The 23053-nt window shown below is 33.7% G+C and overlaps 4 protein-coding genes across 4 annotated transcripts; 3 read left to right on the top strand and 1 right to left on the bottom strand.

Annotated features, from left to right (window-relative positions):
* Nucleotides 1-362: 362 nt before the first annotated feature.
* On the top strand, nt 363-4395 carry LOC107005101. The gene is made up of 3 exons (XM_015203595.2): nt 363-686; nt 3290-3511; nt 3820-4395. Exons 1-3 carry the CDS (start codon nt 489-491, stop codon nt 4039-4041), a joined length of 642 nt encoding a protein of 213 aa, XP_015059081.1. The 5' UTR covers nt 363-488; the 3' UTR covers nt 4042-4395.
* Nucleotides 4396-6707: 2312 nt separating this feature from the next.
* On the top strand, nt 6708-9895 carry LOC107003123 (rho GDP-dissociation inhibitor 1-like). Its single transcript, XM_015201389.2, has 5 exons — nt 6708-7145; nt 7680-7746; nt 8618-8836; nt 8952-9076; nt 9503-9895. The coding sequence occupies exons 1-5, from the start codon at nt 6852-6854 to the stop codon at nt 9578-9580; spliced, it is 783 nt and encodes a 260-aa protein (XP_015056875.1). The 5' UTR covers nt 6708-6851; the 3' UTR covers nt 9581-9895.
* Nucleotides 9896-17217: 7322 nt separating this feature from the next.
* LOC107003079 (acyl-CoA--sterol O-acyltransferase 1-like) lies at nt 17218-18899 on the top strand. The gene has a single exon (XM_015201326.2). The coding sequence runs from the start codon at nt 17236-17238 to the stop codon at nt 18703-18705; it is 1470 nt and encodes a 489-aa protein (XP_015056812.2). The 5' UTR covers nt 17218-17235; the 3' UTR covers nt 18706-18899.
* An 827-nt stretch (nt 18900-19726) lies between these two features.
* LOC107004260 (acyl-CoA--sterol O-acyltransferase 1-like) lies at nt 19727-20879 on the bottom strand. Its single transcript, XM_015202490.2, has one exon. It carries the CDS (start codon nt 20836-20838, stop codon nt 19786-19788), a length of 1053 nt encoding a protein of 350 aa, XP_015057976.1. The 5' UTR covers nt 20839-20879; the 3' UTR covers nt 19727-19785.
* Between the last annotated feature and the right edge of the window lie 2174 nt (nt 20880-23053).

The following is a 23053-nucleotide window of genomic DNA, read 5'->3' as shown; positions in this document are numbered from 1 at the left end:
GGTGCACAGAATCACAAAAATAATAAGTTCAGGGGTAATAGGATCTTAATTTAGTTAAGACGTGTCTCTAGAATTTCGGCAATAGTCTAGAGGTACTTGTACATTTTTCAATTATTTTTAATATCTTATATTTTGATTTGGTCCTTATTTTATTTCATATTTACACTAAAAAATCTTTTTAAAAACATCAAAATCAATCGAACCGATATTAAAAGTTCAAACCAAACTATTTGAGTTCATACTTATTCAAAATTGATAACCAAATCAACGAACCAAAGTTTAATAAAAATCGAACACAACCCTCCTACTAGTCATTTATCAATTTGTTCAAATACGTAATTTACGTAAATTTATAAACACTCATATTACTATAATTCTATTTCGAATCAAAACTTAAAATGAGTTTACCCCTAACTTAAGTGCAACCAAAGACGACTCGTTTGGGCCATTTGCCCAATTTGACAAGTCCTAACCAAAACCCAAAATCTATGGCTATGGCGCAGGTGCTGAGCCTACAAGTTTCAACCCCAGCACCACCGCACCACCACCGCGCCACCTCATCTTTGACCCGGCCGGCGCTGCTAACTGCTCCGTCCTCCACCGCCGACAAGAGTTTCCGTTCCTTACAACACAAACTCCAGAGCAATGGCAGATTTTCTTGCCTCTTCTCTGATAATCGCAAACAGGTAGTACAAAGTTTTAAGTTTTTGAAAATTCCTAATTTGATGGTTTTTTTGCATTCCCTTAGAGAGAAATGAATTGGGTGTGTTTTGGATTATCAAGAAAAATGTCTAGTAAAAAAGTGTACTAAATTAGTGAAAGGGGCTTTATGTTTTGCGTTTGTTATCATTCCTGCTGGTTAAAAGAGTGTTTGTACTTGTGGGTTGTGTATAAGATGTGATAAAGTTATCAACTTGGGTATTTTTTTTTGCTCACTCCAATAAAGGAATAAGGAAGAAAATGTTTGTACTTGTGTGAGTGAACAAATTGTTTTCAATAGTTCTTGGTGTGAGCTTGGGCTAGAAAGAGAGTTTGTATGGGTGTGTAAACAATTACATGATATTCTCGTAGCGGAAACGAAAAAACACTTGGTGATTTTTCGATTTGTCCTCCTAGCCTTGGAGGACAGTGTTACTTGGTACTTGTTGCTGGTGGGAGGTGACATGTATCCCGTGAAATAATTAGTTGAGTTGTGTGAAAGCTTGAACAGATACCGCGGTTATCAAAAGAAAGAAAAATTCATGATGTTCTACTTGAGTGCTTGTTCATACCATGGTGTCCTAAAGACTGTAGGTAGAAGTTCTAGCACGTTTCAGTGACATGAGTGTTGCATCCTATCGAGAGAGTCTCTATCATATTGCATACTATTCTGAAACTCCTAAACGATTTCATTGACCCAAAAGAGTTTACCACAAGTTAAATGTATGTGATGTTTTAAATTTGTAGAACAAGGTTCTCCACTTGATTTTGTGCCTGATATATTGAAGGACAACAAATTCTGCTTTCTCTGTCTTTGTATCTCTCAGGCCGAGCACACATCCTGTCAAGAATAAAGAAAAAGAAAACAAAATGCTTCTGGTCTTTCCTGAGCCTGTTCTCGGTCATTTTAGCCTGGCTTCTGCTATTGCCATCATCCTCAAAGAAGAGTTACCACCACTTTCTGTGGTTGCTCTACGATATTGATTCCATTGTTTCTTTTTAGGATGTTTGGCTTTTTTTACTGGCCAAAATAGGTTCCCATTCCTTCTCTATTTCCTGCCTCTTGGGACTGGAGTAGCATGGTAAGAAGGCACTCAATAAGCAAAATGGCAAAGCTGTTGAATTGTGTTAGTTTATCTATTAGATGTAGTAGTCATGTACCAAATGGAAAACCAGAATATGACATTCTGAAAGATCATCGATTTCAGATGCTTCTTATATCCTGACCTGAAGTTCTTTGCATCCTACATTTTGTTTGTGCCTTAGGTTCTTGGTTTTACATGGAGTTAAGGTTATTGGAAGATCACAATATCTTGATACTCCTTTGTATGTTGTATACTTATTAGTCCGACTAGTAAAGAGGAGTTTAGAACACTCTCCCTGCAGCCACAAAAGTATATTTTCTTCTAAATATAAAAAGAAGAGTTCAGAACATTTCATAATCTTTTTCTTCCGTGTGTCAATAGCTCAGGAAACATGGATTTATTAAATAAAATTTGAAATAAAAGATAGAGCTTTTACAACAATCAATTGTGTGGAAGTAGTGAGGGGCTGAGGGTAGACATTGTGGCTTTATCCATATCCAGCTATTTGCTCTGTGGGTATTCATACGTTTTCTTCCATTCAGCGCTGGTGGATTTGATGTAGGATAAGGGTGAGAATTTCTAAACTATAATTGCAAGAGGAAGTTTCAAAGTTCTTGCTGATCATTAGCACACATATAGGCTGTGAAACGGTTCAGAAAGGTCTGCTTTTGTAGTTGTTGGATGGATAGTTGTCTGATGGGAGAAAGATAGAACTTAGAAGAGAGTTATTCTCACTATTCACAGTTCTTCGCCTAGTTCACTATAACCAGAAACTGTAGTTGTTCTCTCGCTTGATTTAGGGCTTTCAAGAGAGAGATAAAAAAAGTCAGAAATGCCACTAAGAATTCATTATCACTATTTTTTTCTGATGAAGGCTCCATAAATGCAAAGAGCAGATTGTTTGATCGATATGAGTTAGCTTTTATGAAGATTGCTCCACATTGGCACTCTTATGTACGTAAGTTTCACTCCATAGATTTCACTTGAAATGAACCAGACACTGGGTTTGTGATAACCCTTAGAAAAGGAGTGTATAACTTCAATTGTGTGTTTCGCCTTTAGGATTATATTCACAAGGTTTCTTCAGCCATACTTAACTTTATAGACTCAAAGTACCTATCTGCATTTCTAGGTCATGCGCCTTCAGACTCGGGCATTATCTCATTTGGATTATGTACCTTGGTAGCAACTTTTTGACTTAACAAACAGAAATTAATGAGCTTAGTAATTCCAATTTGCAACATCTTGGTGTAGACACGAGCTACACAGAAGTTTTCTTCGAATTGATGTTTCTAGCAATCAGAGGAAATAGAATTCTAGTTTAGCCATATTTGAGAACAAGTCAAGGCTTCTAGATTTAGCAGTAATTTCACATGCTTGCAAAATTTGAACAAGGCGACTCTTCGTGAAACATATGAAGTGGAAGTTCCCTATTCTATTTTATGTTTTATCTTATTCTGTCAGGTCTATTTACCTATCTGTGTTGTGCTGTTTCATATAAACAGGACGAGGCTAAGAAAGCTCTAGAAAGTGCTTTGGGAGGAAAGAAAACTGAGTTTGAGAAATGGGATAAAGAAATTAAACGAAGGGAGGAAGCAGGTGGAGGAGACAATTCAGGCGGAGGCGGTTGGTTTAATTGGCGTAGATGGTTTGGTGGCTCGGAGGATGGCCATTTTTGGCAGGAAGCCCAACAAGCAACCCTTGCTATCTTGGGTATTATTGTCATGGTGAGCAATTATATAAGATTTTTTATACTCCCTCTAGGCTATTTAAGGTAACACACTTTCCTTCTTAGTCTCTTCCTAACAAAATGATATGTTTCAATTATATCCTAACCACATAAACATCACGGGATGTTTGAGACAATGAACTTCAAATGTTTTTCCGTTTTACTGAAACTCTGTGCTCAGCCAAACACCTTCATAGAAACAGAAGGATAGGAGTTCCTTTTGTACTTATAAGATTTCAACTTATAATATTATTCCGCACTTCTACTTGTCTCTTATTCATCAATACACCGTGTTTGAATTTGCAGTACTTGATAGTTACAAAAGGAGATGTGATGCTTGCTGTGATATTCAACCCTCTGCTGTTCACTCTACGCGGAGCAAGGAATGGGTTTACCTTTGTAACATCACAAATTATGAGAAAAGTATATCCTGCTAGCCAAGACAGCTTTGGTACCATATCTCCGGAAGAAGTTCCTTCTCGTGTTTCTGCCAAAGAGACGGTAGCAAGAAAATGGGGAAGCGATTAATCACTCGTTCACTAGCAAGTACTTCTCTTCTCCTTGTGTTCTGATATTTTTAGTGCTTTTTGTTAGCTTGCTTTTTCATTCAGTGTGGGGAGGAAAAAAGGGTGCTTCTACGAAAGTATAGTCATCGGTGGCTTATACCTTCTCGAGACTATTGAACCTGAAATTCACTTTCCATCGCGCTTTTTAGGTTGTCGTAATATAGAAAATTGTTTCATCAGCTTCATGTTGATTTCATCTTTAACATTTGAAATGGGAATATACACAATTTTGTAATATATTGAGTTACTAGTAATTGTGGCATAATCTCATGTATTGTTCTTCCAATTCATGTTATTAAGGTCACCGATTGCTTTATCTCTTAAAGACATCGTACTTACGATGGTATTTGAACATAAAACTTGTTTGAAATTGAGACATAATCTATCTTTATTTATATTTGCGATACGTAGAAGAGCCCTAATTTGAATTGGTTCATGGTAATAATGATTGTCCCCATTAATGACAACATTATAATTTTAATTTGTCATGTCTAGCAAGTACTTCTTTGACCACCAACAACATAATTCACCATCATTAGCCATAATTAAAAGCAAAATAAAGTCTTTCGACTTTTATCGTCAAGAATTATAGTGAGATGAATAAAAAACATTATCGTTTATTATAATCAAAATAGAATTTTGCGACTCCTTAATTAGCAGTGAATGCTCTCCTTTTAAACGATATAATTCAAATTAGTTGAGCCTCAATATACATATTAAACAACAATAACAATATAATCAATATTCGATAAAGTATAGAAAGATTTTTTTCCTATTTTATCTAAGACGTAAAAGCTATATTTGATAAACTCTCGAGTCTCGACTTTCTTTTCTAATTGAGGAAATAGAAAAAGTAAAGAAGAAAACAGAAAGGTTTCCACAATATTCCTTAATTATGTTAGCGTGAATTATTATGAAATCATAATTAATATTCCTCAATGACTTCAACTAATCATGCTAATTATCATAATTATAAATAAATCGATGGGAATATACCAGAAAATCATGATAACACGTATAGAAATAATTCTAAAGCCCCATTAATTTATTCAATCACGTAAAATAATTACTCATCCTTATCTTCTTATATTATTCTCAAAATTATTATTATTGATGTAAGTTACAAAAATCATTATCTACCCTACTAATTATTTCATTATACTATTTTCGAACATTTATCCAGTACCAAGCTCAAAATTTTTTTTTTTTTAGGGAAACAATAATATAGTTAAAGAAATTGTTCAATAAATTATTTCACTTGAATTATCCATTAAAGTATATGAATCGATATAGTCTAATATAAAAAACGAAACACATCTATAATTTCTTAAATTTCTCAATAAATTTCATTTTAATATTTAAATTACATTCTATTTCAATTGATCACCTGAACCGTATTCCTATTTGAACTTTCTGCTTAAATATTTTAAAAAGATTATATGTATATTTTCAATTGCTCATTATTTAAAATACGTATTAACACCGATAAATAGTAAAACCTTATACATGTTCTAATTGAGCTAATGTATGCATTTCATTATATCAAACAATGAAATTCCAAAAAAAAAAAACGTATTTGCAATAGTCATAAATAGTAATAACAACAAAAATTAATAATAAATAACTGTTTGTTTAGATAAAATCCTTAAAATCTCTTGATGTATATGTCTGTGTCAATAATAAATTCTCTGAAGTTATTTATGTTGAGAATTAATAAATGACCACAGTCATAACTCATAAATATTAAAAAATGTACAATCTTTTGACAATAACATTTTATTGCATTCAATTCACTTTAATTTTTTTCCAAGACAAATATAAAATATAGTTAAAAGTTATTACTTTCAATTAAGTCAATAAAACATACATATTTGCATTTTTAAATAAGCTTTATATTACGTAAATTTAAATTAATCGAGACTCGATACGAATAGAAGCGATGCACGTAGTCCTCAAGTAAGGAATAATTGTCCAATGAGAGAAGAAGTCCAAAAATTAGTTAAAATTCCTCTCTTACACCCAATCTTAAGCTGTCTCCTAAGTGACCTTCACGATCTCTCCACCATTTTTATAATTATTATCTTATATTATACCAAAAAATAAAATTCAATAATTATTACTCTTCTCTTAGTTTATATATTTTAATAACATAGCTCTTTTCTTTTTTAACGACGATAAATTTATCATCACCTTAAAATTAACTTGAGAAGATAAAAATATTATTTATAGAAAACTTTTGATTCGAGTAAGGAACATTAAATCAGCTAGCATGATAATACAGAAGTAAAGAAGACATAAAAAATACTAATAAGGAAAACATAACACAAATATCAAAAACGAGACTATATTATTACTCATATTTTTCAATTTCTTATTCTCACAATATTTGGATCACCACAAGACCATTTCCATTTTGTACCTTAAAAAAACCAAATCCCTCCTTATTTTTCTCACTTTTTTTCTTGGTGTCTTTCTTCTTCTTACCATTGTAGTAAACAACACTTTTGACCATTTTCTCACAACCCAAACATATTTTTTTTTTTAAAAAAATCATTTTTTTTCAACAATGATCCAAAAAAAAGTCTTGTTCTTTTTATAAAGGGGGTTTCTTTTTTAGCCTTTCTTCAATGTTTTTGTTTTTTCTTTTTGGGTTTTTCTAGTTCTGTTCTTTTCTTGTTATAAGTTAGAAAAAAACTAGTAAAAAGCCCTTTTCTTTATATTCATTTTTGTGTTTGTTTGGCCAAGAATACTTGTTCTTTGTTGTTGTTGTTAATGTCCTTGGCTGTTAGAGTTGGTGAAAACAGCAAGAAGATGGGGTTTGATGATAATAAGGTAGAAGGTAAAGAAGGGTCAGCAACAATTTGTGAGGGTAATAAGGGAATTGTGGCTGATTTTGACCCTGAGATTGAGAATGGTGGTGGTACTGATGAGGGTAATAGGGTTAATAGGCAAATGAGTGAAAGTTCTATTTATACTACTGATCATGAAGAGGATGATGATGAAGCTAATCACAAGATTGAGTTAGGTCCTCAATGTACACTCAAAGAAACATTTGAAAAGGATAAGGTGTGTCTTGAGTTCTTTTGTTTTTAACATTTCTTGAATTTTGAGCCATGATGGTTACAGAGGAAGCGTGGATATCAGATATAGGATAAGAAATTAAGATTCCCTTTTTTTTGTTTTCTTGAAATATAAAAAAGATTGCATTTTTATAGTCGTTTTAGTTAGGGAGCGCTTTAGATGTCATAAAGACTTTTGTGGATAATAGACATTTCCTCCCTTTTGGTTATCTTGAAAGATAAAAAAGATTGCATCTTTAGACTCGTCTTAGTTAGGGAATGCTTTGGACCGTCTTGGGACTTTCGATGTGAATTTTGATTTAGTTGGACCCCAATGCGGATAAACATTTCACCCTTTCTGTTTTCTTGAAGATAAAAAGATTGCATCTTTGTTCCTTCTTAAATGTTTCTTTGAATGTTCTGTTTGTTTTGATTCTTCACTTTTGAGTTTCTTGAAATGAAAAGAGAAATGTTGTTTTTATTTCTTTTTAATGTTTATTTTGTGTTGTTTGTTTTGATTTGATTCAATGTTTGCTTTTAGGATGATGAGAGTTTGAGAAGGTGGAAGGAGCAGCTCCTTGGAAGTGTGGATATCAATGCTGTTGGAGGTAAATATTGTTTTTGATTTAAGATTTACTCCTTTTAACTTTCTTGAATTTCTGATTTTTGGTTTTTGAGGAAAGATTGAAAAAATTGGCAGCCCGTAGAGGGGAGGACCGCGCCCCAAGGGGTGTGATGTAAGAGGCTGATTTCACAGGTTACCGATAGGTCAAACGGAGACAACTTTACTGTTGCTCCATTGTTTCCTTTCTTTTTGAGAAAAGAGTAATATGCATATACTCCCTCCCTGCTGAAATACTTATCGCTTTTTGCTTCTTGAAATTCAAATTATATGAACTTTGACCAACATTACGAGAGGTATCTTTAGATATGAGAAGAATTGCAACTTACAATACTTTCAGTATACTTTTCGAATATCTAAATTTTAGGTTTTAAAATATTGAATTAGTTCAATTCAGTTTAGTATGAAGATTAATCAAGCTGACTCGTGAGAAGGCAAAACTTGACAATTATTTTTGGGATGGAAGGGGTACAATGTCCTCTTTACTTCTATATTTTGTTTTCATATTGATTTCATGTTCATTACTTGAGTAGAAGGCCTTCGTAAATAACCTCTCTACCTCCACGAGGTAGTGGTAAGGTCAGTGTAGTTGTTGTTGGTGGTGAGTGAACAGTTCCTTCCATGTTACTTTCATTTTCAAGATATGTTATGGTGAGGAACTCCAAAAATCTCTATACTCGATTTTCCTCTATTCGTGTAGTCTATTCTGTTTACTTTGACACTATGAAACTTATCAGTAGGACTTTGTGGTTGATATAATCTTAATGAGCCTTTAGACACATACTAGAAGCATTTGTGTTTCTGCGGACTGCGCTGGTATAAAACTTGACACTTTCCATGACTGCTGAATAATGTAGAATCCCTGGATCCAGAAGTGAAGATCTTGAGCCTTGCAATTAAGTCGCCCGGTAGATCTGATATTGTTCTCCCTATCCCCGAGGACGGAAATCCCAAGAGTCCATGGTTTGTCCTGAAAGAAGGGAGCAAATACAGCCTAAAATTTACGTTCCAGGTCAACAATAATATAGTGACAGGTCTTAAATACACGAATGCAGTTTGGAAAACCGCTATCAAAGGTACTATGTTATCCCTTCACATTTCCACCTCTGTATGAATGTCATTTTTAGGCCTATGTAGTTTATTCTTGATGTTTTTAGTTAACGTTTTCCCTTTTCACGAATGTTGTTTCAGTTGACAGCACAAAAGAGATGATTGGGGTGTTCAGTCCTCAACTGGAGCCTTATACTCACGAAATGCCAGAAGAAACCACCCCTTCTGGCATTTTCGCAAGAGGATCTTACTCGGCAAGGACAAAGGTGATTTTTCTTTCTCATTAATGCTCTTAACATATTCCATATCTACCGTTAGTCTAGTCTTGTGTGTGGCTTAGTTACGAGTGAATCTGCAAGCTTATCGAACGTTACTGTCTTCAATCTGGTAGACTGATAGTGAGGTTGCAGTTCTCTGCAGATGGTCCCTTTATCTTTTACATGGGACCTCTTTTTGTTTTCGACTAGTTTTAAAGTCTTGTATTAAAGGACCACCTAAAATACTATCGGTTTGTGAGGTGAAATCAGCCAATGATGCTTGTGTCATGATAGGCTGCCTACTTTGATACCTCTTCAGGGTGCGTCCCTTGAGTGAATGCTGGATGCTTCGTACATCAGACGACTTAGACTTTTTGGGCCTACTAGGTAAGACACAACTAAAGTCATTTTTCTTGTTGTTTGCTTCCGCTGCAGTTTCTTGATGACGATAACAAGTGCTATTTGGAGATCAACTATACATTCGAAATCAAGAAAGAGTGGCAGGAAAAATGAACAACAACACCATGGACATGAATCGGAATCCCCTATGCTATACTTGTTTTCGTTCTTCGTAACTATCTCAACTTTTTTTGTTACCTGCTAGTTTTTCAGAAGAGAAAAAAAGAGGGTGCATTAGAGAGAAAACAACATGCTACAATTGATTATATGATCAAAAGCTCTCTCCTTTTTGCCTCTCTCTATCAAGTTTCATGTGCATAAGTGTGCTTTTTGAATGTTGTAAAACTGTGAAGAAATCTAGATATTTTGTTCATCAAATTTTGATCTTTTTTTTTCATTTATTTTGAGAAAGATTAGGTGCATTCCTCATTGATACTGGTCTTGCATGAGCTCGACTAGCCTAAAAGGGCCCGGTCAGGTCCAAGACGAGCAAGACAGTCATATATATTTTTTTCCTTTCCATTTCCTCAGTATGATATTGCATTCTTTTTACTTACCTTTCAACTAAAGTTTGTCAAAGTTATGTTCTTTAGCTACTTTTCTCCCTTGACTTTAGTTACTTTGTTATTTTCTTTTGACATTCATGCATTGTCATGATTGTTCATGATTTTTCTTGGTAAGAAGAACCTATAAAAGATTGAAACTTGTATGGTTAAGTTTGGTTCTTATATTTTACTTTAGTTGAGATTTGCCTCATGTAAATGTATGGCATACCTAAAATACATACCATGTGGGAAGATGCTATAAAAAGATGTGGATTAAGCTCGCGTTGGACCATAGATTTTGAAGTTAAATCTTGAATTAGGAGGATTTGAGTTTTTGAAGTTGTGTTTCGACATGTATTTTACTTGGCAAACGTTTGAATTTTTTGTGAGAGTTAGTCCCACACGTCCAATGGAACTTGAAAGTTTTGAAGGTTCAATTATTTCATGACTAAACAGATATTTGAAGATAAAATTTTAAAATATAATCTAAAATCTATGGTTAAACATTAGTTAAGAATTTTGCTTCTCGGGCTTTGCTCTAGTAATGAGAGCCCAACATGTGATACATTGTTGGGAAAACGCGGACAAGCACAAAAATATATATGGTAAAAGTAATGGAAATAAAATGGGAAAATAACGACACCAAGAATTTTACGTGGAAACCCTTCTGAATAAGGGAAAAAACCACGGACTAAGAGGAGCAATTGATATTACTATAGTAAGGAATTTTACACTGTGTAGTCACGAATACAATACTCAAAGTGACTACTACACACTCAAAAGGAACAACACTCTTTTGGTTTCCGTCTTACTAAAATATCGCTCACACTCTATTTTTCTTCACAGACTATTTTCTTGTATAGTCTATGGAATACCTCACTTTACTCTCAAAATAGTTTTTCTCTCTAACTTGGTGTGTTCTACAAATGAGCAAGAATGCTCTATTTATAGAAGGATAAAACCATGCCTATGTCACTAATGACATATGTAAACATAGCAAAGTCAAGAATGGTTGCAAATCTTACCAATTTGCCAACTACCAAATCTTTTATTTTCAACTCCAATTACTATTCCTTTTTAACAATTGCTTGTACCAATTGAATAGCTAAAGTTGACTAAAAAATGGGATGGATTCAACAAATCTCCCCCTCCAGTCCCATTTACTGGAAGAAGGTATCTTCAACTTCTTTAGAGAGAGCTCATACCCACAAGTTCTTTGCATAACTCGAACTTGTCTTTCGGTATCATCTTGGTCAGCATATCTGCAGGATTTTCACTTGTGTGAATCTTTTTGACGTGAAATGATTCATTCTCCACTTTCTCACGAATCCAATGATATCTGACGTCAATGTGTTTTGTTCTTGCATGGTACATGGAGTTCTTGCTCAAGTCTATTGCACTCTGGCTGTCACAATAGACAATATACTCCATCTGATTCAAACCAAGCTCTTGAAGAAATCGCTTTAGCCATATCATCTCCTTGCCGGCTTCAGTAGCCGCAATATACTCAGCTTCAGTTGTAGATAGTGCAACACATTTCTGCAACTTTGACTGCCATGATATAGCTCCCCCTGAAAAAGTAAACAAATATCCAGTAGTGGATTTTCTGTTATCAAGGTCACCTGCCATATCAGAATCTGTATAGCCTTTCAAGATTGGATTTGATGCTCCAAAACACAAGCATTCATCTGAGCTTCCTCTAAGATACCTGAGTATCCATTTCACAGCTTCCCAATGCTCTTTTCCCGGATTTTCGAGAAATCTACTGACAACACCAACTGCGTGAGCAATATCAGGTCTAGTGCACACCATTGCATACATTAGACTTCCGACAACGGAGGAATATGGAACTTTGGCCATGTTCTCTTTTTCCTCCCTAGCTGTAGGACACATCTTCTTGCTCAACTTCATATGACCAGCAAGAGGTATACTCACAGGCTTCGCATTCTTCATATTGAAGCGCTCCAATACGCGTTCAATGTACTTCTTCTGGGACAAATAAATCTTCCTTTTATCTCTAAGACGAGTAATTCTCATGCCCAAAATTTGCTTGGCATGACCCAAGTCTTTCATAGAAAAAGACTTACACAACTCTTTCTTCAGCTCGTCAATCTTGGAAGTATTCTTGCCCACAATCAACATATCATCCACATACAACAAAAGGATGATAAAATCTTTGTCAGAAAATTTTTGTACAAATACGCAATGATCTGAAGAAGTCTTCTTATAGCCTTGCTCCCCCATAACAGATTCAAACTTTTTGTACCACTGTCTGGGAGCTTGTTTTAGGCCATAGAGACTCTTTTTGAGTTTGCATACAAAATTTTCTTTACCATCTACTTTGAAGCCCTCAGGTTGTTCCATATAAATCTCTTCTTCTAGGTCACCGTGAAGGAAAGCCGTCTTCACATCCATCTGCTCAATCTCTAAATTAAGACTAGCAGCCAAACCTAGAACTGTGAGAATCGAGGACATTTTCACAACAGGAGAAAATATTTCGTCAAAGTCAATACCTTTCCTTTGACTGAATCCCTTAACAACCAATCTAGCTTTGTACCTGGGCTTCAAGTTGTGTTCTTCAACTTTAACTTTGAACACCCACTTGTTCTTCAAAGCTCTCATGCCCTTGGGCAATTTTACCAACTCATAAGTGTGGTTCTCATGCAAAGACTTCATCTCGTCTTGCATGGCTTCAATCCATTGATTCTTGTGCTCATCTTCCATGGCCTCCTCATAACATTCAGGTTCTCCCCCGTCAGTGAGTAACACATACTCATTGGGTGAATAACGGGAGGAAGGAAACCGCTGTCTTGTGGACCTCCGAAGCGGAATATTTGATTCGTCCACAACTTCATGAGCAACAGGATCATCAATAACAATATCATTGTTATTATCAACATCAACATGTTGATTCGATACATGATTCTGGGCGTCACCATGATTATCAAACCCAACAACATCATGCACACTTGTGTGAGGAACTTCATCATGATGGACTATACCATCAAAATTTGAAGATTCTACCTTCTCCGCTTTGTCAATATCTTCAATTGTTTGATTCTCCATGAAAATAATATCACGGCTTCTCACAAGTTTCTTTTCAATTGGATCATATAGCCTGTAACCAAATTCATCTAGGCCATATCCAATGAAGATGCATTGCCTTGTCTTGGCATCTAACTTTGACCTCTCATCTTTCGGCACATGTACAAAAGCTTTGCAACCAAATACTCTCAAATGGTCATAGGAAACATCCTTTCCATACCAAACACTATTTGGTACATCACTTTGCAAAGCAACAGCAGGAGATAGATTAATAACATGTGCAGCGGTCAATAAAGCCTCACCCCAAAATGAGTTTGGCAACTTTGCTTCAGAAAGCAAACATCTAACTCTTTCCATCAAGGTCCTGTTCATCCTCTCAGCCAAACCATTAAGCTGAGGAGTCTTGGGAGGAGTCTTCTGGTGTCTAATACCTTGATGCTTGCAGTATTCGTCAAATGGTCCACAATATTCACCACCATTATCAGTACGAATACATTTCACTTTCTTTCCAGTTTCTCTTTCAACTGAAGCCTGAAACTGCTTAAAGACACCTAACACTTGGTCTTTAGTCTTCAAGACATAGACCCAAAGTTTTCTCGAGCAATCATCAATGAAAGTGACAAAGTAAAGTGCACCACCCAATGTCTTTGTCTTCATTGGACCACATAAATCAGAGTGCACTAACTCAAGCAACTCTGTCTTTCTCGAAGGAGGGTAGGACTTAAAGGAAACTCTATTTTGTTTACCAGCCAAGCAGTGCTCACATTTTTCTAATTTAGCACTTTGGAAATTTGACAATAATTTCTTCTTGGCTAGAACATTAAGTCCTTTCTCGCTAATGTGGCTAAGCCTCTTGTGCCATAATGTTGAAGAGCTATCGCTCTCAACCGCATTCACCATATCAACACAAGCAGAGGCCGTAGTCCAGTATAGACCACGACGTTTGTTACCACGAGCCACAACCAAGGAACCCTTAATGAGCTTCCATTTTCCATCACCGTTGGTACTAACATATCCTTCATCATCTAAAACACCAACAGAAATTAGGTGCAGACGAACATCAGGAGCATGTTTCACATTGTTCAAAACTAGTTTAGTTCCAACACTAGTTTCCAAACAAATTGTACCAATACCAACCACCCTAGAAACAGTCTCATTACCCATACTCAAGGTTCCAAAATCACCAGGAGTGTAGGAAGAGAAAAAATCCTTCCTTGATGTCACATGAGATGCGGCACCAGTGTCCACAACCCAGCTTGACTCATCACAAGCAATATTTATCATGTTTGCATCAAGAACGGTAACAAGATCTTCGGTGGTGACGGTGGCTAGGCAATTTTCATTGCCATCTTCTTTAGTTTCCTCTTTGTTTTTGTTCTCCCTCTTCAACTTCCTGCAGAACTTCTTTGTGTGCCCTTTCATGCCACAATGATAGCACTCAATATCCTTAAGTCTGCCTTTGGATTTGCTCCTATTTTGTTCTCTATGCTGAGAACCACGAGTTTTATTTCTCCCCCTGGGGCCAGTTATCAGGACATCCGACGAAGAGGAACCTTGAGTTTTTCTTCTCATCTCTTCGTTCAAGACACTACTCTTGGCGGAATCCATAGAGATCACACCATCCGGAGCAGAATTTGACAATGACGTTCTAAATGTTTCCCATGAATCTGGTAGGGAACCAAGTAGAAGCAAGCCTTGAATTTCTTCATCAAATTTGATGCCCATAGCAGATAATTGGTTCATTATCCCCTGAAAATTATTCAGATGGTCTGTCATCGGAGAACCATCATGATACTTCAAACTCAACATCTGCTTTATTAAGAACATTTTGTTGTTGCCAGTCTTTCGAGCATACAAACTTTCAAGATGCTCCCATAGGGTTCGAGCATGTGTTTCCCCAGAAATATGGTTCAACACATTATCGTCGACCCATTGCCTAATGAATCCACAGACCTGTCTATGCAACAGATTCCACTTTTCATCTGTTTTATTATCAGGCTTTACAGTGGTAAATACTGGTTTGTAAAAATTCTTAACATAAAGCAGATCTTCCATTTTTCCCTTCCAAATGGCATAATTAACACCATTCAAAGTAACCATTCTACTTGTGTTGGCTTCCATTGTTTTCCCCAAAAAATATAGTTATCGCAAATCAAAGTAAATCTTTTCTGATGTGGAAGTTCAGACTGTGCTGCAACCACAGAGCATACTCAGATAAAACCTTGGCTCTGATACCAGTTTGTTGGGAAAACGCGGACAAGCACAAAAATATATATGGTAAAAGTAATGGAAATAAAATGGGAAAATAACGACACCAAGAATTTTACGTGGAAACCCTTCTGAATAAGGGAAAAAACCACGGACTAAGAGGAGCAATTGATATTACTATAGTAAGGAATTTTACACTGTGTAGTCACGAATACAATACTCAAAGTGACTACTACACACTCAAAAGGAACAACACTCTTTTGGTTTCCGTCTTACTAAAATATCGCTCACACTCTATTTTTCTTCACAGACTATTTTCTTGTATAGTCTATGGAATACCTCACTTTGCTCTCAAAATGGTTTTTCTCTCTAACTTGGTGTGTTCTACAAATGAGCAAGAATGCTCTATTTATAGAAGGATAAAACCATGCCTATGTCACTAATGACATATGTAAACATAGCAAAGTCAAGAATGGTTGCAAATCTTACCAATTTGCCAACTACCAAATCTATTATTTTCAACTCCAATTACTATTCCTTTTTAACAATTGCTTGTACCAATTGAATAGCTAAAGTTGACTAAAACAATGGGATGGATTCAACAAACATGAGATAGACTCACATCATAAGTTCGAACCATATTTAAGTAAAGAAGTATAGAAGGATGAATTCATTATCCACCGAGTTTTGCATAGTGTATTTACCCTACTATAAAAAGTTGTGTTTTGATACAAACACTTATGGGGAAACCAAAAGAAAAGAAGTTAGATAGAGATGCACATCACGTATTTGAACCTTGTGGTAAATAGAGAAGCCCTTTTTATGAAATGACCAAAAGTCATAACTTTTGCCCTATAGTTTTATTTGATCAGATGAATTAATTAAAATAGTCATTTACTATATCGATTAAATAAAAAATAGTCAATAGTCGTGTGTGTATATATATATATATAACGGTACATAATCAATGTATAATTTGCATATAACGATAAGGAAAAGTAAATAGTTAATCTTATTCTAGTGAAGATACTTTTAAAATATGTAACAAATCCTGGAAAATCTCAAAAAATATTGGTGGTGGGGGTTGACAAAGTATTATTTGCTGGAAATATCAAGCAATTTGGTGATTTTATATTTTGTAATACACAAACTTTGACTTGAAGTGACATGTGAGAGTTGTGGATTAATAGTCTGTGAAATTTATTTTGAGGTCTGATTAATTTAAATTCTTATTAAGAAGTTTAATCTTGATAATTTCTCGTATATATAAAGTTTGGATCTGAAAGCTTTTAATTAAAATGTAGAAGTATACTTCAAAATTCTAGTCAACCTATATATTTCTAATTTTACCATTCTTATTTGATGGAGATAATGTTATTTAGATAAGTTTATTAAAATGATTTAAAACAATTCCTTTACAAAGAAGCATTCCAAGTTTGAATGTTGACTTGAAGATATAATTAGCATATTCAAAACTGGCTGGTTATTAAAATAATAAAAAAAATTATTAATCCACTATTGTCATGAATTCATTATCAAATTTGAACTAATTATTCTTTAATTACTACTAGAAATTAATTACGAAAAATAAAACTTCAAATATTCATAGTATACTAGAGCGAACTTGATGATCGAGATGTAACTTGTTCCGTTTTTTCTTCAAATTCCTTTTCTAATATAAATCTTGAGTTATTAAAACGTATTAGATTTAATCTTCTTAAAATTACTAGGACAAACCCTAATCAAGAGACGCTAGACATACTAGCTAAGGCCTACGGGTCAACATGAGCTTTCTAAATTTATTTTTACATATAAGAGATCTTCATTTTTAAACGCAAGAGACTTTTATTTTTATAGTAAAATGTTCACTTAATTTCTAAGATGATGTGTCAAAAATCAATTGGTTTTCCTATAGAGTATAATTTTGTGGACTTGATTAAAATAAGTTGAGTAGATCCAGAGTTTTGTCACATGTCCCCTTCATTAGCACAACTTTTTTTGCTCTCCATCTTTTTTATTTCTTCACATTTGTTCATCCCAAATCAAAAAACAATAAAAAGAAAAGAATTTTTTTTTATCATCATACAAATAAATAACAGTTATATTATGGAGGGAAATATTAAGGATGTTATCATATATTGGATAGAAGGAGAAATTGAAAATTTTATTAAGGTATGGTTATTAATTTATGTATCACTTTATTATTGTTATTTATCATCTAAAATTCTTCCAAAAGGTTTATTTAGGCTCTCTTCTTTTTTACCAGTGATATTATTTTTCCTTTATGTTCCACTTAAAATTAATTCTGTTCATCTTTGTGGTAATACTGGTTTTTTCATTTCTTGGCTTTGTAATTTTAAACTTATTTTACTTGCTTTTGACCAAGGTCCACTTTCTGATTCTTCACTTTCTATTATTAAATTTGTATTTCTTGCTTGTTTACCTATCAAGATTCAACAAAAATCTCAACATTATGTGGAAAATAGAGATAAATTTCATCAAAATAATCATTTTCAAGAAACCCCATCTAATGAAAAAAAGGATTTTGCAAAAAATGACCATTTTCAAGAAACTCAATTTCCAAGCTCAATTGATAAAATTGAAAACAACCCTTTTCAAGATGGTTATTTTTATGAAACCCCAACTAAGAAGTTAGTTGAAAATGGTTCTAGTGTGCAAAATGGAAAGGATTTTGCAAAAAGTGGCTATTTTAAAGAAAGTTCAGTTCCCTCTTTTGCAAAGTCCAACAAAGGCCAAAAGTTAAATTATGGCATAAAGACACTTATTTTTGCTTTAATTATTAGAGTTTATGACTATAGTGATTATATACATCCCTATATAATTATGGTCATATATTGCTTCCACATTTACCTTAGCTTAGATATTATTCTAGCTATTGTTTCGGGCTTGGCCCGCGGGCTTCTCGGGCTTCAGCTAGAGCCACAGTTCAACGAACCGTATTTATCAACTTCACTACAAGATTTTTGGGGCCGGCGTTGGAATCTCATTGTCACTCGTATCCTTAGGCCCACTATATACAAGCCCGTTCTAAGCCTCTCCGCGAACATTTTGGGCCGAAAGTGGGCCCCAATTCCCGCGGTGATGGCTACATTTGTTGTTTCGGGCCTTATGCATGAGCTGATATTTTACTATTTGGGCCGGGTTAAGCCCACTTGGGAGATCACTTGGTTCTTTTTGCTACATGGGGTTTGTTTGAACCTAGAGATTTATGCTAAGAAGGTGATCAACGGTAGATTTAAGCTCCCACGGATAATTGGGACAATCTTGACCGTTGGATTCGTTATGATCACGGGTTTGTGGCTATTTTTTCCTCAATTGTTACGGTGTAATTCTGATGTTAGAGCTCTTGCAGAGTATGAAGCAATTGGTGCATTCTTTAAGGATGTCACTAGGGCTGTGAAATCAACATTTTCGAGATAATTCATCAAGTAGGTGTGTCAAATGGGCGTGCTGGATTACATTTGGACGGGCCAAAACTGGCTGAGAACGAGTTGGATATAGGTCATGTATTGGCTGATTTAGCCACCCTATAGGTTCTTATTCATGTACCATAGAGTATGTTGTAAAACATTCATCTAATTGAAGTATTATTAATTAATCTCGCATTATATTAATTAATCCCATCATATTTTGTATTTAAACTAAATGACCGATTGATTTTTATTGATCTCTAACACATAATTAACATAAGATAATACTCCCCTTTCTTATTTCTCTGACACCTTTTGAATTTGGAGATTCAAACACATCGTATGAAGTGGGCTGGTTATCATGAGGTTCTCATCTTTTTATCCCAAGAGTCAAGACATCTTGAAGCGAGCTAGTCTTGTAAGTTGTAAGGTACATCAAAGGGTCGCTCGAGCTCGAGTTGACAACATGGTGCTAACCATGGTCAAGACTATCTCTAGGGAGAAATAAATGTAGAAATAATATAAAAAGAGATTAATTATTTGGATTCAGATGAATGAATTTTGTTGACGATATTTGAAACTATTTAGGCAAACAAACCAAGGGAATATGTTATTTTCTCTATATCCCGAAACAATGTCCTATATACACATAAAAAATTATTTTAGCGATATACAAAAAGTGCAATTTTTATTCAATATTTTTTTCCAGCTCTATTGACCCTACCTAGCTTCATATGTAGGCACAATGCAACTATTAACCCACTCAGTAGCTTAAAAACTAAAATGAATTTAAATCCGCCTAATGCGTTTTATGCTGTGTTAACTTGTTTAGGATACTTAGAAAACCCCTTCGACTTCTTTGTACATTTATATTTTGAACCTTGTTAGTGCAAATTCTGGCTCTGTTTGCCTAGATATAAAACGAGAGTAACATTTGATTGTTGTTTTTGATTCAAATGACAATAATAGCATATTCAGTAAAATTCTACTAATGTTTGAAAGAATAAAGTAAATGCATACCTTACTACTAATTTATGCAGATAAAGAGATAGTATTTTATTCAAGCTAAGACTACTAGTAGTCTTATAGACTATAGTACTAGTGGACATGTAATATTTGAAGGACTAACTAGGTTACCATACTTAGCAAATTCTAAGAAAGCAATAAATTCAGTACATGCTTTAATTTCTGCTTTACCCCTCAAAAAAGGTGGAAAAAACAACCAAAAACTTGTCAAAATTATAAATCCTAATGCTAATGGTCCTGAGATAATTTTAGGAACCAAAACTGTGCCATTTAACAATTTCTTGATCACAATTTCTAGTGTCAATGCCACCCCATGAATGATAAAGAAGCATGTGACTTCTCCACTAGGCTTTAGTCTTCCAATGTTGTAGAAAATGAGCTCATGCATTAGCCCCGAGACGAAGAACGTCGCGAGGACAGCTGGAAGTGGGGCCCACTTCCTCGGGATCCTATCCGTCATCATCGATCGAACAGGAACGTAAACGGTTGGATGGAGTATGTTGGTTACCATGAGGTTCCACCTTTTACCCCAGAAATCTTGAAGTGAGCTAGTTTTGTAAGGCTCATCAAAGGGTGGCTCGAGCTCGACTTGACTTACGACTCGGATCATGGTGCTAACCATGGTCAAGATTATTTCTAGGGAGAAATAAATATGGAAACAATATAAAAGGAGAATAATATATGGATGTAAATGGGCTTTAAAGCTATACACCCATATTAAAGTGGCTAGAAGTGCAATCTTGATAACAATATTTAAAGTTGAGTTTGTACTCTTTTGAGTGGTATTAGTTGATGGTGTTTGAAACTTTATAGGCAAACAAGCCAATGGAACAAATGTTAAAAGTGGAAGAGGTGTGGTTGATGACAAAGGGCCTTTACCAAAAGCAAAAAGAATGAGCTTAAAAGTGGCTAGCCATGCAATGAAAAAAGAAGTAATGGCACCAAGATTGATAGAAGTAAGATTAAGGGGAAGAATGAAAAATAGACAAACAATTGGAATTATAGCCACAAATCTTGATTTGCCATTTGGAAAGAATTTGACAATTGTGTGACAATAACATAAACTTATTAAGACAATAGTCCATATTACAATGAAATTGTGGATTTCCCCTTCCATTTCTTTGTTAATTTCTTCTACTTCTTGAAAGATGGCTTGAATTTAAAGATAACTTTTTTTTTGTTTCTAATTAGAAAAAAATTATATATGTTATGATTGTCAACCTAGGGAGGCAAGGAATATTTTGATGTCACATAAGATTAGTCATCATATGATTATTAATTAAGAAATATATACGATCAAACTTCTCTACAATGACATTATTTATTCAAAAAAAATTATAATTAATTATAAAAAAACATATAATATAACATAATATGAAAGTCGATGCTAAAGAAATCGTCGTTGTTATAAAATGTTATTATAAAGAATGAAGAGAAATCTGATTGTATTGTGACGATCAATGATAACGCCAAATTTTTTGACGGATAGTGTTCAATACTTAATTATTTATGTAAGATGTCAATGAAATTTTCTATATACCTTCGATAAAGAATATTCAACTAATAATCGTTTAATCTATGTTATTTCGTCGGAAACAAGCATGAGATTATTAAAATATCCAACTATACATAATCTTTTATATATCAAACAAGTAATGTATGTAACATATGTTATTAGTTTAAATGTCAAACATTTGAATCTAACAAAGTCCATGTTTCTATAGATAACATCAGTAGATCTCAGTTTTAAAGACTTTGGAAAATAAAATAGAAAGAATAATTGTTCAATTTGTTGTTAAAAAATAAATAAATTATGCTTTCAATATTAAATTGTAATACTTGAAAATGAAAGGAATGACACGAGATATTCATGGTTAGCACTAGCACCCCTCTTTTATATATATATATATATATATATATATATTACATAAGGCTAGATTAATAAAAGCAATTTTAAATGACAATAATATCTTAGGTGGAAATGTCCAAAATCCATTTCATAGTCACTAGCCCAAATAAAATTTTAAAATTTCAATAACATGATCGGTATAATAGTGATTTCTTCTATTTGATAAAGCAATAAGAAACTATTTCATTAGAGTCGCTTCAAAAAATAATAATTCTCGTTCACTCAAAAGAATATGGACATACTTATATGGATTAGAGGTGAACCTTCTCAGGGGCCCCACTTCCACATGTCTTCTATATTCATCACGTAACAGAAAACTCTCTTCGTCTGTTATTGTTTGTTACGGTTTTTTATTTTAGAGTCAAACTATAAAAATTTTGATTAACATTTTAAGATGTATTTTTTCATCTTATTAATATGCAAAAAAAACTGCAATTTATAGTACTTTTCATATAGTTTTAGAATATCTAATTTTTTTGGTTTAAAATACCGAATTAATGTGATCTACTTTAACTTTACAAATCAATCAAATTGACTTTTAAAAAGCGTAACAATACCGAACGAAGAGATTATGTTATATCATAAATAGCAGAAACTATGCTCTGTTAATGTTCTATTTTTTTAATTGGATTCATCTAGCAAGAGAAGGAAATTGAAAGGAAGATTCACAATTAAGATTAGATCTTTGGATGCAAATTTAACTTAAGTAACGTTGAGATGAATTTTTTAAAAAAATTTCAACTATAAAAGGAAATATTTATATATATTTAAAATTATAAAATTTAATTTCTTTTTTTTTTATTTTATATTTATTAAATCGAAACAAATAAATTAAAACGGTCAATAAAATGTTATAAGCTTTGATGAACGTGACACTTGGGGCCAATATTCAAGAAATATAGGTGAAGGAAGAACAGACTTCCAAATTTGACTAACATTGATTTTATTACACACTGCTATTTGAACCCAACAAAAAAGTTTAAAAAAATAAATGGCAAGAAAAGTATTCCGTATTTTAATTTGTTTGTCAGATTTTAATTTATCTCAAAATACTTGTGATAAGATTTCAAGTGATTTCTATGATTAAAAAGAAGTTGGGATGAAACAGAAACGAATCCAAAATTTAAAATGTATAATTTAGCTTAGCCACTTTTATAATAGCGTGTTTAGTCAAATATTTTTACACGTTAAATAAAAATATATTAATAATGTAAAATTTACACCATTATAATGATAAAAGTTAATTCCATAGAAGATGATTACCTATATATAATTGGTTTTTAAACAATTTGATTACATTAAATTATTATTATTATTATAAAAAGAATAAATTCCTTTATATTATACAAGATCTCCTTCATCAAGTGCAATAAATCATATCTTAGTAGAAAGACTAAATTTAATTAAGTGAACCCCCACCCAC

Source organism: Solanum pennellii, chromosome 11 (assembly GCF_001406875.1).
Source record: "Solanum pennellii chromosome 11, SPENNV200".
Taxonomy (NCBI): Eukaryota; Viridiplantae; Streptophyta; class Magnoliopsida; order Solanales; family Solanaceae; genus Solanum; species Solanum pennellii.
The sequence above is the reverse complement of the archived record's forward strand: the minus strand, read 5'-3'. Positions and strand labels throughout refer to the sequence as shown.